Below are 18,178 nucleotides of genomic sequence, written 5' to 3' on the forward strand. Positions count from 1 at the left end.
TCATCGATGGTGCATGAGGGAGTCGATGATGGTGGGCAGGCTGGAGTATTCGGAGGATGACACGGCCAGCGGCTTCCCGGCGACGGTCATCCCGGAGAGCTTGATGAAGTAGAGAGAGTCGCCGAGCGTGCTGAACACCATGGGCGTGTAGGAGTACTGGCCCGGGTTGTAGGAGCCGATGGAGAGGTAGCCGGAGGAGGAGGAGGAGGGGAGGCAGTAGGAGAAGGAGTAGCCGAGGGTGGGCGCGAGCTGGTAGAGCAGCGAGAGCTTGTTGCGTGCCAGGCCCATGAGGCCGGCGGAGCGGCCGAAGAGGCCCTCGTTGTCCTGCCCGCACCCGTAGTAGAAGTTGGGCACGCTGTTGGAGCCGAAGGAGACGGTGTCCTTGCTGAGGTAGCCGACGGAGAAGGAGCTGTCGCCGTAGCTGGCCTGGTAGATGCAGACGTCGGAGGAGAAGCAGGCGGCCGGGTTGAGCGTGGCGGTGGAGAGGTCGTTGCACTGCGGCGTGGAGCAGGAGACGACGGCGTAGGAGCTTGACGTCTTGGGGTCGAACACCGGGCCGGACTGCTGGTGGCACGACACCCGGCAGGGGGAGCACTGGAGCCAGGTGAGGGAGGAGCCCGTGTCCACCACCATGATGTAGGGCTTGGCCGGGGTGCCGAGGCCCATGCGGGTCACGTAGTTGTCCACGCCGTACGACGTGCCCGGCGTCAGCGGCACCGACGCGAGGGAGCCGTCGACGGCGGTGTCGTCGTTCGCCTGGTAGAGCGAGGCCACCATCACCGTGGCGCGCGCCGAGGACGACGCCGGCGCCGCCTTGGCGAGGCGCGTGGCCAGGAACGCGATGCGGGCGTCGTCGTGGGTGAGCACCGCCGAGAAGGGGAGGTCCGACGGGACTGACACCGACGAGCAGGGGCCCCGCGAGTGGTGCAGCGGGAGGTGCATGGCGGTGCTGTTCAGGTGCTCGAAATCTTCAGCTGTCGAGACGACAGCAACACAGTCAATACACCTCAAAGAAGTTACGACAACTTATTAACCCTGACAGAATTCATTCACTGTTGGTACAGTACGTAGGAATTAAGTTTGCTGCTAGCAAGCAAAAGCATCGGGCAGCTCGACATGGCCCATGATCATGCGTGATCTGAGGGTGATCGATGTACGATGATGCATCACCCGACATGGCAGCCATGTAGTGCCACGTACTACCGGCAAAATTGACAAAAATGATCCTGGGAAAGAACTCACAGAGTGATCCCTCGGAGAAAATATTTCACCCGATTGACCTTTTTGTGTGGCGCCCGACACCTAGGCGCCACACTACACCGTGTGACGCCTAGCCGTTCAACGCCACACCCCCGACCACCTGGCAGAGAGGGCCCACCCCCAGGCCGTGTGACGCCTAAGCCTGAGGCGTCACACATTGTAATATGTGGCGCCCAACGCTTAGGCGCCACACATTGACTTAACAGGCACGGGCCAGCCCCCTCCCCACCCCCTCCCCATTCCCCTCCCCATTCCCCTCCCCCAGCCCCCTCTCCCAGCCACGGGCCCCTCTTCAAATCCTTCTCCAAATCACCAAATCTGAAGGTTTGGACCGGGCATTTGGTGTCCAATCACTCCCTAAGGTAATCCCCACCTCTCCCCTCATTCTCATCCAAATAAAAATCTCTCGTGGTCTTTTTTTGCAAATTTGAGGAAACCCTACTTTTTCATGAAATGTGGGATGTATATGATATTGTTGTATTTGTTTGTATGTTAGGATAAGGGGTATGATGGGGTTAGGATTAGGATTGTTTGGATGTTTGCATTATGGTTGTATTAGGGTTAGGCTATGGTTAGGCTAGGGTTAGGGATGTTTGGTTGTGTTAGGGTTATGATGGGGTTAGGGTTATGGATGTTTGGAAGTTAGTAAGTACATATTGTAGTTGTATGATTGCTTATAAAAATTTATATGTTTTGTTGTTTAGGGATGGGAAGAACATGTGTTTATGTTCATCACGTGGACAAGGATGCCTTTTTAAAAGGCAATATTGATCCGGACCCGGATGAGCTTGACATGGTGTTCGATTTGTGTCCTAGCTATGGTGAATTGTTGGAACAAGTCCGAAAGGATTTGAATTGGATGGACCCTAGTGATGTAGTTGAGTTTGATGGTAGGCATAATGTGGGATTCGGAATGCACATTCATTGGAAGACCATGCGTGTCAACTCCCAGCTACGTTGGCTTGCATACAAGGATACGGTGGCCGAATCACTAGACAAGGCTCTAGAGTTATTTGCCATCAAAACAAATGTTCCTAACTTGTTGGATTTGAACCGGGTTGCCTTTCCGATTGTTGAAGCTATTCCTGCACCCATCAACGAAGAGGCCAACATTGAACCTCTTTCTTGTGTCGATGAGGCCAACGAAGGGGTCAACATTGAACATGAACCATTGCTAGAGGCTAATGATGAGCACGATGATGATGAGAATGATGGTAATGTTCTTCATGACAACAATCTTGGTGATTTGGAAAAATATAATTTGCAAGAGACAATGGACCATTCTATTCCATACTCACGTGGCTATGCATCTGAGTCTGACGATGAGGGTCCCGATGAAGAAGTTGATGAGGAAGGGTTCACGGCAAAGGAGGCTGAAGCTTTCAAGAATGTATTAAAGTGTGATCACCGGACAACATTGTTCGAGGATCTTAGCCTTGCGGATGAAGCCGTGGTTGACGGAGGCGAAGGCATATTGTTTGGAGTTAGGCCACCTTCTCATCGGGATAGACATGGGAAGAATATTATTTTGCCGGGGTCAAAGTTCGAAACATTCTTTGAACTGAAGATGTGGTTGGATGAATATTCTGTGACGCATTATAGGCCACACAGAGTTGTTCATTCAAACATGAATCTGCGTTACACGGTTGCATGTGAGGATAGAGGGTGTCCTTGGATTGTCCGTGCAAGACCATGGAAAGGAGGGCCAGGATGGAACATTGTGAGTTGTATGCCTCACATGTGTCGAGGCAAGAGGGTTGATGGTGCCCTTTCATCGCAAAGCCATAGACAACTCACCTCCGAGTTCATCGCTTATAGGCTTTCGAACTCCATCTCCTCTCTTCCTACAATGAGCATAAAAAGCGTACAAGACCTTGTGAAAGCCCTCTTTCACTACGAGGTGAAATATGGTAAGGCATGGAAAGCAAAGCAAGCCGCATTCAAGATGTTGTATGGTGATTGGGAGCAAGCATACAACCGCATACCTAGGTTGTTGGGAGCTATTGCCCACACTAACCCAGGCATGGTTCATGTGGTCGAGCCGTATGGGGAGAAAACAAGGATTCTCAATGGAAATAGGGTCCGCGTATTTGGCCGTGCATTTTGGGCATTTGAGCAATGTGTGAGGGCTTTTCAGCACTGTCGTCCTGTCATCTCCATCGATGGCACGTTTTTGACCGGACAATTCAAGGGCACTTTGTTGGTTGCAATAGCAAGTGATGCCAATAACCAGTTAATGCCTTTGGCTTTTGCTTTGGTTGAGGCAGACAACAATGTTAACCGGGAATGGTTGAGGCAGATTGTTGTCAAGTGCTTATTAAATACATGATTTTTTATCATGTGATCTACTTACCATTTTCTTCTCCGACATGAAATAGGCCCGGTGTTCAACGTCATAAACATCATTCAGAAGCCACACCATCCTACAAATCACAAAAAAAATACTCATATTCAAAAAATTACTCATCTACTAATCCACTCATCTACATATTATTCAAATCCTAAGAACTCATATGAATCTACTAATATCCTAACTACTCATATAAATCTACTCATATCCTAACTACTCAAATCCTAAGAACTCATATCCTAACTACTCATATGAATCTACTCATATAGGGTGTGTTTGGTTGCTGTCATCGGCTGGAATGTCACGGGTCGGACCCGTTCCTAGTCCTCGTTCCTGCGTTTGGTTTACCAACTAGAAGAGAACCCACTCATTCCACTTTAGGAAATATTCCACTCAGATCCGGAACGTGCTAGTACCACGAAATTGATGGAATCACACGGAACGGCTCGTCTGCTCGCGCTGCTCGTCGCCGCTCGTCCGCGCTGCGCGTGCCGGGGCCGCCGCGCACCCGCGCCCTCGCCGGGGCCGCCGCGCACCCGCGCCATCGCCGGGGCCGCCACGCCCTCGGCCCCCGTGGCGCTCGGCCCCCTCCCTCCCTCTCTCCTGCCGCGCCGCGCCGTCGGCCCCCTCCCTCTCTGCTGCCGCGCCCTGCCGCCGGCCCTCTCCCTTCCTCTCTGCTGCGTCGCCGCCAGCCCTCTCCCTTCCATTTTTCATTCCATGCCTCCCAACCAAACACTCGAACGGAACCATCCCGTTCCACTTTTTTGCTCGAACCAAACACAGGAACGGAACCGACCCGTTCCTCTGGAATGGAACCATTCCATTCCATGACAGTTGGTTCTCCAACCAAACACACCCATACTAACTACTAATACTAACTACTCATATGAATCTACTCATATCCTAACTACTCAAATCCTAAGAACTCATATCCTAACTACTCATATCAATCTAGTCATATCAATCTACTCATATCAATCTACTCAACAAAAACCTATTCCACTTGGATAGAAGGATGGGAAACGGAAGAGATTACCTAGTAGCCAACCATTGGGCGATCAATCCAAGGAAGAAATCACCAGATTTGAAGGAGATGAGGGAGGGGATTAGGGATTGGATGAGAGCCAGCTGCCGCCGTGCCTGTTTCTGTTTGAATGAGGGAGGGGAATGGGGAGGGGTGGGGAGGGGGGCTGGCCCGCGCCTGTTAAGTCAATCTGTGGCGCCTAAGCGTTCCGCGCCACACATTACAATGTGTGATGCCTGAGGCTTAGGCGTCACACGACCTGGGGGGTGGGCCCTCTCTGCCATGTGGTCGGGGGTGTGGCGCCGAACGGCTAGGCGTCACACAGTGTAGTGTGGCGCCTAGGTGTCGGGCGCCACACAAAAGGGTCAGTCGGGTGAAATATTTTCCCCGAGGGGTCACTCTGTGAGTTCTTTCCCCTCAAGGGTCATTTTTGTCAATTTTGCCCGTACTACCACCAGGCTTAGGGTTTTTCATGGCGAGCGTGGAGCGCCAGGAATTTTTCTGGCATGGTACCCAAGAAGAATATACAGGCCCTGTTTGGATACTCTAACCCGGTTAAAGGTTAGGGTTAGATTCTAATCCTGAATTAATTTGGAGCTAATTCTAACTAAAAGGGTGTTTGAATGAGAGGGTTAGATTGACAATAAATGCTCTTTCTTAATCATTTGACTACTTGGGACCCTATTTCCTGTCGAATTTGGTGTGGCCGGTCCTTGTGTGGCCTCCTCCCGTTCACAATTGGCATAAACGAACATTGTTTACAAATCAAGCATACAAAACATGATAAAAATTAATTTATCCATACAAATGAGATGTCCCACTTAAACATACAAGTGAGGAGGTTGGTCGGGCGGCGGAGTACTCCGGGGAATGTGAGGCTGGCCGGGCGGATGGGGAGGCTGACCGGGCGGCGGAGGTGGCTGTGGCGGCGCGACGGTGGGGGATGGATGTGGCGATGGGAGCAGATAGTTGGGGAGCGACGTGAGCAGGATGGGTGTTGTGGCGAGGGGATCTGGTGCGGCTGGGGCTGTTTTCTTTTCTTTTCCTTGACTCCACCTAACTTTAACCCAAAAAAGCATCTCTTAAATGGGTTAGATGCATCTAACCAACTCTAACCCACCTGTTTGGATTTTTGAGGGTTATATGGGTTCAATCTAACCAACTCCAACTCTAACCCAAGGATCCAAATAAGTCCATAGTCGTGTCTCCGAAGTAACCACTCAGGAGGGAGGCTGCATCATTAGCCGTACCAGTATGAACGTCGTTGGCGGCTAGGGCTGTGCATGCGACCTGCACGATGCCAAGATGAGATAGAAAGAAGGAAGGTCTTGTGTGGATTGCTCCCTTTTCATGTGATGGACTCGGTCGAGGGTTGCTGCGTAGACCGTGATATAAACGAATTCAATCGCTGGGTGAGGGAAGGGGACTTCCTAATCGGCGCTGTAAGCGCCGGCTAACGATCCTGGCGCTCGCAGGCGGTGCATAGAGGACTGGCGCAATCGACTTGCGGGAAAAATCAAACGCGAAGTAAAAACTCTGGCGATGGGAGCAGATGGTTGGGGAGTGACGGGAGCAGGATGGGTGTGGTGGCGAGGGGATCTGGTGCGGCTGGGGCTGTTTTTTTTCTTTTCCTTGACTCCACCTAACTTTAACCCAAAAAAGCACCTCTTAAATGGGCTAGATGCATCTAACCAACTGTAACCCACCTGTTTGGATTTTTGAGGGTTATATGGGTTCAATCTAACCAACTCTAACTCAAGGATCCAAATAAGTCCATAGTCGTGTCTCCGAAGTAACCACTCGGGAGGGAGGCTGCGTCATTTGCCGTACCAGTACGAACGTCGTTGGCGTCTAGGGCTGTCCATGCGGCCTGCACGATGCCAAAATGAAATAGAAAGAAGGAAGGTCTTCTGTGGATTGCTCCCTTTTCACGTGATGGACTCAGTCGAGGGTTGCTGCGTAGATCGTGATATACACGAATTCAATCGCAGGGTGAGGGAAGGGGACTTCCTAATCGGCGCGGTAAGCGCCGGCTAACGATCCTGGCGCTCGCAGGCGGTGCATAGAGGACCAACGCAATCGACTTGCGGGAAAAATCAAACGCGAAGTAAAAACTCTTTGATAATTTGGGCAAAGTTGGAATCGATCTCTCCTCTCCTAAGTTGAATCCTTTCAGCTTTCCCACTAGACCAGGCTTAGTTTGTTGCCTACAATTAGAAAATAATACTATTTGATCCTTTTAGGACAGATGTAAAGATATAGTAATTTTTGTTCACGTTGATGAATATAAAATACGAATAAATCATGAAAATGAAAACATTTAAGAAGTCAAAAATGTTGAAGGATTTTGAACAGAACTTCACAAAGTTGTTACAAAAGTTTACCAAAGTTGAAAAAACACTAATCAAATTTGAAAAAAAGTTAACTAAATTTGAAAATTTAATCGAATCTGAAAAAAGTTCAACAAATTTAAAAAAATACATTGAATCTGAAAATAGTTCATTGAATTTGAATTTTTTTTCATCAAATTTAAATAAGTTCATCTAATCTAGAAAAAGTTCACCAAATTTGAAAAAGTTCATCGAATCTGGAAATAGACCATTTAATCTGAGAAAAAGTTGAGCAAATTTGAAAAATTTTAATCGAATATGAAAAAAGTTCATAAAATTTGAAAAAAGTTCATCTAATCTGAAAATAGTTCATTGAATCTGAAAAAAAGTTCATCAAATCTGGAAAAAGTTCACCAAATTTGAAAAAGTTCGTCGAATGTGGAAATAGTTCATTGGATCTGAAAAAAAGTTCATCAAATTTAAAAAAGAATCATCGAAACTGAAAAAAGTTCATCAAACCTGAAAATAGTTCATTGAATCTGAAAAAAGTTCATGAAATTTAAAAAAGATCATCGAATCTGAAAAAACCATCGATTTTGAGTAAAGTTCATCAGACTTGAAAAAAGTTCATCAAATTGGGAAAAAAATCAGAAGCTGAAAGAAATTTCATCGATTTGAAAAAGGAGTTCATCAATTTTGAAAAATGTAGTCATTTTTAACAAAAGTTCATGGAGTTTGAGAATAGTATATCGTTTTTCTAAAAAATCGAATTTGATTTCAAAAAAAGAAAACAGAAAGCTCGAATAAAACCGGCGCTGAAAATGACGGATGAATGAGTGAAAACTTGAATAAAAGCTGGTATGAAATATAAAAGGGAAAAACGCTAAGAGTTACCAAGTCATTCGTTGGCCTAGTGGCTACGCTTCTTTTGAGCTCTTCACGGGTTCGAAGTCCGACCGCGTCATCTTTTTTCAAACGTTTTGAACGAAAAAAAGAAGAAGAAAAACACAAATGGGCCGAGCCCAACGTATCTTAAAAGACTTATATTTAGGAACGGAGGGAGTAGGAGAAAGGCTAGTTTGGCATTGTGGTACCTTCTCATCATAAGGCCCTCTGCCTATGAAATGTGCGCTCAGTGGGTGTGGTACTCCTCCAAATCTAGCAATGTTCGGATCCAGAGGACTCCAGGACCAAGTCCTTGCATTGCAGTCATTGGGGTGAGGTCTTGGGATACTATTTAAAGGAATAATGCAGACATCATTCATTGCCTGTTGTATGTTTGTAATTGCCGGTATATTTGGCAGACTCAGTTTGATCAAGTCTCCTGGATATTTCATTTTCAATAGATTTAAGTGAACAGAAGATCTTCCCATGCTCATCCAGTTCTTAATTTGAGGTGACAATGTCGGGTTGTATGAGCTCATAGTCCTTGAAATGGGACTTACTATGGATTGCCCATTCGTTTCCAACGCATCATGAAGTTTAAGACCCTCACAAGTAAAATTTGTCATTATACCACACGATTGTGGTAATCTACTTTGCACAACATCATCCGTCAAATCCTTGTTACCTTCAGCAATATCCTGAATGGTACAGGATGACATGTCTATGCATGCTTCCTTGAGACGTGGTAACCAAAGTTCCATATTGCTATGAGCTTGAGCTCCAAGGCTACTATAGTCAGGCCCGAAACATAGCATTGCCCAATTAGGATGCTCTATATATCGACTCTCATTGTGCTTATACTCGAAGTGGCCATTCTTATTAAGAAACCCGTAACTCCAGCTTCTCTTCCATCAATGATACTTGTTACCCAACTGTTCCCAGTGATGACGTTGAAGTAGAAAGTACGAGTATATGCGGTAGTGTGTTGGTAAGTTCCAGGGCCCCAAAGTGTACTAGTGTCCAGACTCATTCCATTGAGGATGTTCCAGAGCCGGTAATGACCAATGCATGCTCTATAGCTATTTGACACCACCTCCGGAGGACCATCTAAAGACCAACTCACTGTATTCTGAACACATACAAAGTAAACGAAATTAGCTGAGAAGTTTCTTTTATGTATAGAATAACCAAAAAAGTCAATTACACAGAAAGCAGTATGATATTCTTACATGCACGGAGAGGTTTTTGGTTGAAATTGTTGAGTAAGGTAGCCTTGTATGAGCTTTGTTACTAAACAAATTATATGGGCTTTGAAGTCCTGATTTTCTAGAGAATTTTGCCTCTGGCAGGCAGAATGGCAGACAATTTGACCGTATGAAATTGGGAACTAGTCGATGCCCGGAACAATATAAAGTCCTCATCTTCCTGGCCTGATCGACATGCAAATAACAGTTAACGACAAAAAAAGGTACATGTTTGTGCGTAATCCATAACACCATAATGGCATAATCAATAATAACATATGAAAAGGAGTCAAGTAAAGTCAAGTTAGACTATTATAGGAAAAAGTTATACTGATATGAATTAACTAAGCGTACTAAATTCCATATATAACTAGTTTATGTTCAGAGACACATAAAATCTTAAAACAAAAGGTATAAGCAAAGAAACATGACAAGATTTATTATCATCAAGTTGGAGTAATTTTCTCTTGTTGTTTCATTCTGCACATGTAAAGCTTTGACTAGTAAATCTTAGTACAAGCTATACTACACTGAAATTAATTCTGTTTCGTTCCACAAACATAAGAACCTTGCTTCAGTCTTAGAACAATACCAACTTGGCCTCCAGCACCAGTCAAGGAACAGTAAATAATTAGCAACACACAAGGTCAAGAACATCAACCAATACCGAATAGCTCATTGCTCTTTTGCTCATTTCTGGATTACCTTAACATGAGAATTAAATGATAAAACTATTTATTCCGGTTGAGAGAACTACTGCATACAGCATACCTTTGCTGTTTGAGGTGAACCGGCATCAAGTTTATGGAAAAGTGTGGTATACAGGTATTCACCGGAAGACTTCCCACGCGTACAGCTGAGCTGAGCATCAAATTTGATCCCAAAAAGACAATGTGTTGGGCATATGCAATCTTCGCACGTGATTGGGTTCACTACATGTCTCTCGGTCTCCTTGTTTTCCCCAAAACGCGAACAAGTTTCTGATATATGCAATTCATTGAGAGTTGTGGCCAGAATCTCAGAAGCATAAGTTTTCCCAACCTGCAACTGGAATGGATTCACCAGGAATTCTGGATTACTGTTGTGAAGACACATAATTGCATGCAGAATCATATAGGACAGACGCAGAATGCAGTTGTTTTTCGGTCAATACTTTACACACAACATAAAAGAAACACAACAGTGATGCAAAACACAACGGAGCTTACAAAATAACATACCTAAATTCGCCCATTCTAGTGCATATACTTGGTATCAATATTCAGCATGCATAAATTATAAATAACAAGAATTTTTTTTCTGGAATGAACTAGGACTGTTTTCCTACGTGGAGTGTAAAATACCACATCTATGTTTTGTTCAAAACAGTTGCAGACCTCCAAAATGACCACAAAGTCAGAAATGAAGACATGCAAATAAAATAAACTGAAGGTAGCATCAGCATCGAACTGGATTACAAACTTCTTTCACGTGGTAATCTACCTTCAATTAATTTTTGTTTAAACGGTCTTGCAAATATATGCAATAGTGATTAAGGTCTAATTTTTTCATAAAAAGTTATGCAACCTACAACTCCGCAGAGAAGAGTCTTCATGTAAGTCAGTACAACATGGGTTAAGTGGTGGTCGTTTTTCTCCCAAGAGAATATATCATAAAATTGCTGAGCAATGTAGGGATTTTCAACTGACGGGATCCATACAAGTGGCTCCATCAGAAGTTTATCTCTGAAATACCTCAGATTGCACAATGACTGCACACATACAAAGGAAATTATAGGCTGGTTTTTCATATTGCACAAGGACGGAACACATACATAGGAAATTATAGGCTGGTTGTTGAAAGATCACATGACCAGATGGGTGTCTCTTACCTGTACGCTTACACTCAAGATAGATAATTCTTTATCAGCATTGTGCTTGTTGGAAACACTAGTAAAATATGCCCGTGCGTTGCACCGGAAGAAAAAACACGTCGGACCCACACATTTTGTATTTAAAAACTGCATGTTCGTGTTCAAGGCTCATCCAAATCGGCATCTTGTGATTCTGTCTAGTTCATCTAATAAACATATAACACTAATTTTATAGAGCCCAAGTGTTGCATAACCTCACAAAATACCATAAACCATCCAGAAGTCAGCTGGTCAAACATAACATGTGTGTGTAGCAAAGCAGCATATTCTTATTTTTACCATTAATTACCATCAATGAAAAGGAAATTATAATAGTCAAACAATGTCATAAGGTGGGTAAGAAATATGCAAGTATGGAAAGTGTTGGCAATTAAAATGGAAGTACACAAAAATTTGCTTGGCAACCAAAACTCAGGTTCTGCATATTACACGATTGTAGTAATGTAATGGGGATTATCAATCTTCTGAAATATAATAAGAAGGGCTAGCTTATAAACTATAAACATCGTTTTATAGCTAAATAAGTATTACTCCCTCCGTTCCTAAATATAAGACCTTCTAGAGATTACACTATGAATATGAACTAACAGATATAGCTTGAGGAAGTAGAGGGAGCCTTTTATTTCAAATTAATAATGTGTTTCCTCCCAACACTGCCATCTGGAATATGTACATGAAGGTATACTCGAATACATTGTCATGGTTTATAGTTATATAATTGTTTTTTCTCAGATGATTATCAAAGACTTACATGGCTCAAATAGAAATACATTTCACATTATGACATGCTTGCATCGATTAGAATATCAGGTCGGTTACAGTGGGCAAAGGGTTCGCAAATTTGTATGACCTGAGTTTCTTTCAAAGTGAATTTCTCCAACAGCGTCTTCTTCTGCTCCTTTGTGAGGAGCACGTGCTGAGGAACCAGATCGTGATTCTTAATGTTTATAAGAAGCTCCCCTTCCTGCAGGACAGGGCTACATTAAACATCAGACATGGCGAGAAGCACTGGATATTAGTCATACGAGCACGAGGCATGAATGTAGAGCTCGACCTGGAAGACCTCGAGCTGCAATTTCTCCTGCGATAACCCGAGCAGCAAGTTGCGGGAAAAGGCGGTCAGCGCCTGCTGCACAACGAGTACGCCATTGTACACGTTCTCCTGCTTCATCTTTTCGGTGTAGCTCTTGACCGTCTTCACGCCGGGCTTGGGCTCGTTCGGGAAGAAGATGTAGATCTGGAGGGGGCATTGCCAACACCGTCAATCAGTCGACGCCCTAGATATAAGTAGAAAATAACAAAGATACATAAGATATATAGCTTGAGAGGTTCTTTTGAGCATGCTAACCAGACCAAAATAGAAACCAACCCATAACATAGGTAAAACTTACTTGTAGCGATATGCAAGCTCTCTGAATAACTTGTGAACGACGTCATCACCCCGAACAAATGCCGAGGCACGTCTTGCTGCATCTAGTGTACCCTATAAAACAATAGAATGCCCATCAATATAGCAACAATTGCAGGAACGGAAGTTTCATGAGAAAGAGCTACAGAAATCATGCACTATAATACACTTAACGTAGGATTAGATGCGGGACGAAACCAAGAATATCACCGTGCTTTATTAGTATCCAAAATTCAGATTTTCAAGGGGGTGGGGGGGGACGCTCATACATGTTCATGAGATAATTCGTAAGTTATCTGCTAGCACCTAGGAAAGTGTGCAAGCCCATGCATACTATGTAAGAATCATATATATGGAGATTGGTGGAGCAAATTTACCTATAAAGTGTCACCTATGACTGTAGCAGATTTCTCACCTAAGCCAATGGCACCTAAAAGGGCCTGAAACCAGTTCAGGTGGCATTCCATTTAAACCGGGAAACGATGAGACATAAACACAAAGCAAAGATGAACAGACACGGCACTGCCAAGCTTACTTGAGTAGACAACATTGCACGGATGTATGTCGAGAGCCCCTATAACAAAGAGCCATGGATAAGGCATATAGAAGAACTGAAGACCAAGTAGTTTGGGGGGTCCAACAAGCTTGCAAACAGTTACTGTAGAAAAGTGATTTACCTGTAAGGTATCCCACATCTGGAATGGGACGTAAAGCTTACCTGTAAGACCTTCTAGTTCGAGCTTCTCTTCAAGAGATTTCATCATAGCATCTACGATTGCGCGGTAAAGGATTTTCTTTGGCTATAAGCATGTGGAGAGTTTGCAATGGATTGCATCAAAGAAATGCATTCAAACAAGGAGCAATTATCATAATTGAATTCCTTGAAATCCAAAGTGGGAGTTTCATTACTACCCAAAATTTTGACTTCTTCTACTCCACTCTCCACACCTTTATCATCAAGATAGGTGGACTCTGAATCATTGGGGCATTTTTCAACCAAAGTGGATTCATATCCAGCCCCTCCATAAGTAGGTTTGACACACGAAAACAAAGATTCAAGAGGAGACACACCAAGAACTTTCAGATCTTCGTGATTTGCATCACTAATTTCAGGTTTAGCTGCCATCTTATTGACTAAGGTAGCATGCTTGTCAGAAATTTGGCCCACCAATTTTTCGAGGTGAGCAAACTGAGAACTAAGTGCAAGGAAATCATTGGCCATATCATCAACCTCTTTATTCAAACAGAGCAACAAGGAATTTTCTCTTTTAATTCCCTACGGAAGTAACTATTTTAGTCAAACTGGGAAGACATGAAACTTTTGACATTAGTTTCAATCTCTTCCAATTTTCTGAAATAGTTTAGTTTGGCCATGGGGAAAGGTCTCTCACGAACAAACCTAAGAGCGGACGAGCAAAAGGGAACGACAAAGGCAAAAGAAAACGGCGAAAGGGAAAGGCGAATAAAAACGGCAAATGTGAAGTGGGGGAGAAGAAAACGAGAGGCATCTGGCAACAAAAGTAAATGCAAGAGAAGAGTTTGTGAGACCTACTTGGATAGATCTTGATTTCTCCTCCCCGGCAACGGCGCCAGAAATACTTCTGCTACCTCAAAAAGTCCCCGGCAACGGTGCCAGAAATACTTCTGATGTTTGCTATGTATCCCTTGCAACGGCGCGAGGAAATAGTTGTGTCGACGGCACCAGGAATCCTTCAGCTACGGCTATGCCTTAAGGGACTTCCTAGGCAAGTATGCAAAGGATTTCCCCCGTGGCCTTGGAGCCTTGCGTTGGTGTTCCCTCGAAGCGGAAAGGGTGATGTAGCACAACGACGGTAAGTATTTCCCTCATTTTGAGAACCAAGGTATCAATCCGGCGGAAGAGTATCTCAAGATCCTGCATAAACACAAAAGCTTGCACCCAACGCTATGAAGGGGTTGTCAATCCCTTATAGATTGTTTGCCAAGTGAGAACTGAAAGCAACAAAGTAACAAAGCAAAGTAAAAGCGGAGGTGTAAACGATGGATGTGAATAGACCCGGGGGCCGTAATGTTTACTAGTGGCTTCTCTCATGAAAGCAAGTAGACGGAGGGTGAACAAATTACTGTCGAGCAATTGATAGAACTGTGCAGAGTCGTGACGATATCTATGCAATGATTATTTCTATAGGCATCACGTCCGAAACAAGTAGACCGATACTTTCTGCATCTACTACTATTACTCCACACGTCGACCGCTATCTAGCATGCATCTAGTGTATTAAGTCCATAAGAACATAGTAACGCCTTAAGCAAGATGACATGATGTAGAGGGATAATCTCAAACCAATGATAAAAACACCATCTTCTTACCCTTGATGGCAACTGCTTGATGTGTGCCTTGTTGCCCCTACTGTCACTGGGAAAGGTCACCACATGGCAGAACCCAAAACCAAGCACTTCTCCCATTGCAAGAATCATAGATCTAGTTGGCCAAACAAAACCCAAGACTCGGAGAGACTTACAAGGATATCAAATCATGCATATAAGAAATCAGGAAACACTCAAATATATACCATAGATAATCTGATCACAAATTCACAATTCATCGGATCTCGACAAACACATCGCCAAAGAAGATTACATTGGATATATCTCCATGAAGATCATGGAGAATTTTGTATTGAAGATCCAAGAGAGAGAAGAAACCATCTAGCTACTAACTACGAACCCGTAGGTCTGAAGTGAACTACTCACGAGTCATTGGAAGGGCGATGATGATGATGAAGAAGCCCTCCAATTCCAAAGTCCCCTCTGGCAGGGCGCCGGGAAGGGTCTCCAGATGAGATCTTGCGGAAACGGATGCATGCGGCGGCGGAAGAGTATTTTCGAGGCTCCCCTGATTTTTTGCGGAATATTTGGGAATTTATATGCCAAAGACCTAGGTCAGGGGGCGGCCAGGGAGGCCACAAGCCTGCCCACCGCCGGCTCCCCCCTGGTGGCAGAGTGGGGGCCTGTGGGCTCCCTGGAGCCCACCTGGCTTGGTCCAAAAGCCCCCTCGTCTTCTCCCGTTCGGTAAAAAATAATTTTGGGGTTTTCTTCCGTTTGGACTCCGTTCCAAAATCAGATCTGAAAAGAGTCAAAAACACGGAAAAAACAGGAACTGGCACTTGGCACTGAATTAATAAGTTAGTCCCAAAAAAGATATAAAAGGTACATAAAACAACCAAAGAAGACAAGATAACAACGTGAACCCATCAAAAATTATAGATACGTTTGAGACGTATCAGCGTGTCAAGTATTTATTCCTATGACCATGAGATCATATAACTCACTGACATCGGAGGAATACTTTGCGTGTATCAAACGTCACAACGTAACTGAGTGGCTATAAAGATGCTCTACAGGTATCTCCGAAGGTGTCCGTTGAGTTAGTATGGATCAAGACTGGGATTTGTCACTCGTGTGACGGATAGGTATCTCGGGGCCCACTCGGTAATACAACATCACACACAAGCCTTGCAAGCAATGTGACTTAGTGTAAGTTGTGGGATCTTGTATTACGGAACGAGTAAAGAGACTTGCCGGTAAACAAGATTGAAATAGGTATGCGGATACTGACGATCAAATCTCGGGCAAGTAACATACCGAAGGACAAAGGGAATGACATACGGGATTATATGAATCCTTGGCACTGAGGTTCAAACGATAAGATCTTCGTAGAATATGTAGGATCTAATATGGGCATCCAGGTCCCGCTATTGGATATTGACCGAGGAGTCCCTCGGGTCATGTCTACATAGTTCTCGAACCCACAGGGTCTGCACACTTAAGGTTCGACGTTGTTTTATGCGTATTTGAGTTATATGGTTGGTTACCGAATGTTGTTCGGAGTCCCGGATGATATCACGGACGTCACGAGGGTTTCCGAAATGGTCCGGAGACGAAGATTGATATATAGGATGACCTCATTTGATTACCGTAAGGTTTTCGGAATTACCGGGAATGTACCGGGAATGACGAATGGGTTCCGGATGTTCACCGGGGGGGGGGGGGCAGCCCACCCCGGGGAAGCCCATAGGCCTTAGGGGTGCCGCACCAGCCCTTAATGGGCTGGTGGGCAAGCCCAAGAAGGCCCCTGTGCAAGGAGATAAGAAAATCAAATAGAAAAGAAAAAAAGGGAAAGTGGGAAGGAAGGGAAGGACTCCACCTTCCAATCCTAGTTGGACTAGGATTGGAGGAGGAATCCTCCTCCCCCCCTTCGGTCAACCCCCTTGGGGCTCCTTGAGCCTCAAGGCAAGCCACCTGCCCTCCCACCTACATATACGGAGGTTTTAGGGCTGATTTGAGACAACTTTTCCACGGCAACCCGACCACATACATCCACGGTTTTTCCTCTAGATCGCGTTTCTACGGAGCTCGGGCGGAGCCCTGCTGAGATTAGATCACCAGCAACCTTCGGAGCACCGTCACGCTTCCGGAGAACTCATCTACCTCTCCGTCTCTCTTGCTAGATCAAGAAGGCCGAGATCATCGTCGAGCTGTACGTGTGCTGAACGCGGAGGTGTCGTCCGTTCGGTGCTAGATCGGAGCGGATCGTGGGACGGTTCGTGGGACGGTTCACGGGGCGGATCGAGGGACGTGAGGACGTTCCACTACATCAACCGCGTTTATTAACGCTTCTGTTGTGCGATCTACAAGGGTACGTAGATCTGAAATCCCCCTCGTAGATGGACATCACCATGATAGGTCTTCGTGCGCGTAGGAAATTTTTTGTTTCCCATGCGACGTTCCCCAACACATACTCGTCGTAGCTAACTCTGTTGCAACAGTCGCCACCTCGCGCAACATCTGTGCACGAGCCGTGTCGTACCCTGGCCACCCGCGTCGCCGACACAATCCGTCCGCACTGTCCCGCCGCCGCCCTTGTACAGCACCGAGCGCATCATCTTGATGCTCTCACATTTCGATCTATCCGACAGTCTCCATGTCTGGTCGCCGGTCTAATCGCGAGCCGAATCCGTCGCTTCCGCAACGTCTTCAACAGCCACTACGCCTGTCTGATCGCCACCTCTAGCCGTTCCTTACCGACCGCAGCCCATCGAACGGTCCAGGCCTCCTGCCCGAAGTGTCCGACACCACCGCCCGCATCCGCGATCGCCACCATGCTCCACCTTGCGCCAATCGGACGTTCCCTGGCACCCGTCGAGCATGATCCTCGTATCTCCGGATGATCTTCCGCATAGCCTTCTCGTAACCTTGCTCATGATACCACTTGTTAGAATAAAACGCTAATGCAAGATCATAGACGACACATCGAGGCACGATATTTGTTAACGAGGTTCACCGATATGGCTACATCCCCGGGACATGACTACGTGCGCTCCTCCCCAAGATACCGCAACACCGGCCTCCCGGGCACCGGCACAACTCGCCGGCTCCCCCGCGTACCTATAGCTATCCGATCGTCATGGGTTACAACGTGTGGTTCCCCTCGATATATAAGAGGCTTAGGATACAACGTGTCCGTATCCTACACGACTCGTACCTATCCACACCAATTACAACTCCAAGTCCACGTAACCCCTTGGGTACACAATATTCGACACAAATATAACATAGTGCATGACACATGTAACCATCTTTGTCCACATGATCTTAGTGTGAGAAAATCCAACAAAATTGTGACCAAACGGTGTGGTCTGACGTTGCACACTGCGCCGTATGCGTGAATGCACGCTCCACATACTACAAACACCCATGACTCAATACCCTGAATAGCACATATT

The 18,178-nt window shown here is 45.5% G+C and overlaps 2 protein-coding genes across 2 annotated transcripts; both read right to left on the bottom strand.

Annotated features, from left to right (window-relative positions):
• LOC123405637 (aspartyl protease family protein At5g10770-like) lies at positions 1-966 on the bottom strand. Its single transcript, XM_045099253.1, has one exon. The coding sequence runs from the start codon at positions 940-942 to the stop codon at positions 1-3; it is 942 nt and encodes a 313-aa protein (XP_044955188.1). The 5' UTR covers positions 943-966.
• A 10,817-nt stretch (positions 967-11,783) lies between these two features.
• LOC123405638 (DNA-directed RNA polymerases II and IV subunit 5A-like) lies at positions 11,784-13,108 on the bottom strand. The gene is made up of 4 exons (XM_045099254.1): positions 13,091-13,108; positions 12,949-12,987; positions 12,060-12,242; positions 11,784-11,969 (listed from the first exon to the last, which is right to left on the bottom strand). Exons 1-4 carry the CDS (start codon positions 13,106-13,108, stop codon positions 11,784-11,786), a joined length of 426 nt encoding a protein of 141 aa, XP_044955189.1.
• Positions 13,109-18,178: the final 5,070 nt, after the last annotated feature.

The sequence above is a fragment of the Hordeum vulgare genome, chromosome 6H (genome assembly GCF_904849725.1).
Source record: "Hordeum vulgare subsp. vulgare chromosome 6H, MorexV3_pseudomolecules_assembly, whole genome shotgun sequence".
Taxonomy (NCBI): domain Eukaryota; kingdom Viridiplantae; phylum Streptophyta; class Magnoliopsida; order Poales; family Poaceae; genus Hordeum; species Hordeum vulgare.

Bases quoted from the DNA above. Each gene is read 5' to 3' on its own strand.
- LOC123405637 (XM_045099253.1), bottom strand. From the start codon at position 942: ATGCACCTCCCGCTGCACCACTCGCGGGGCCCCTGCTCGTCGGTGTCA.
- LOC123405638 (XM_045099254.1), bottom strand. The intron at 12,243-12,948 runs GTAAGCTTGGCA...TGCCCCCTCCAG, and splicing joins GTGCAATGTTGTCTACTCAA to ATCTACATCTTCTTCCCGAA. The intron at 11,970-12,059 runs GTCGAGCTCTAC...CCTGTCCTGCAG, and splicing joins TGCAGCTCGAGGTCTTCCAG to GAAGGGGAGCTTCTTATAAA.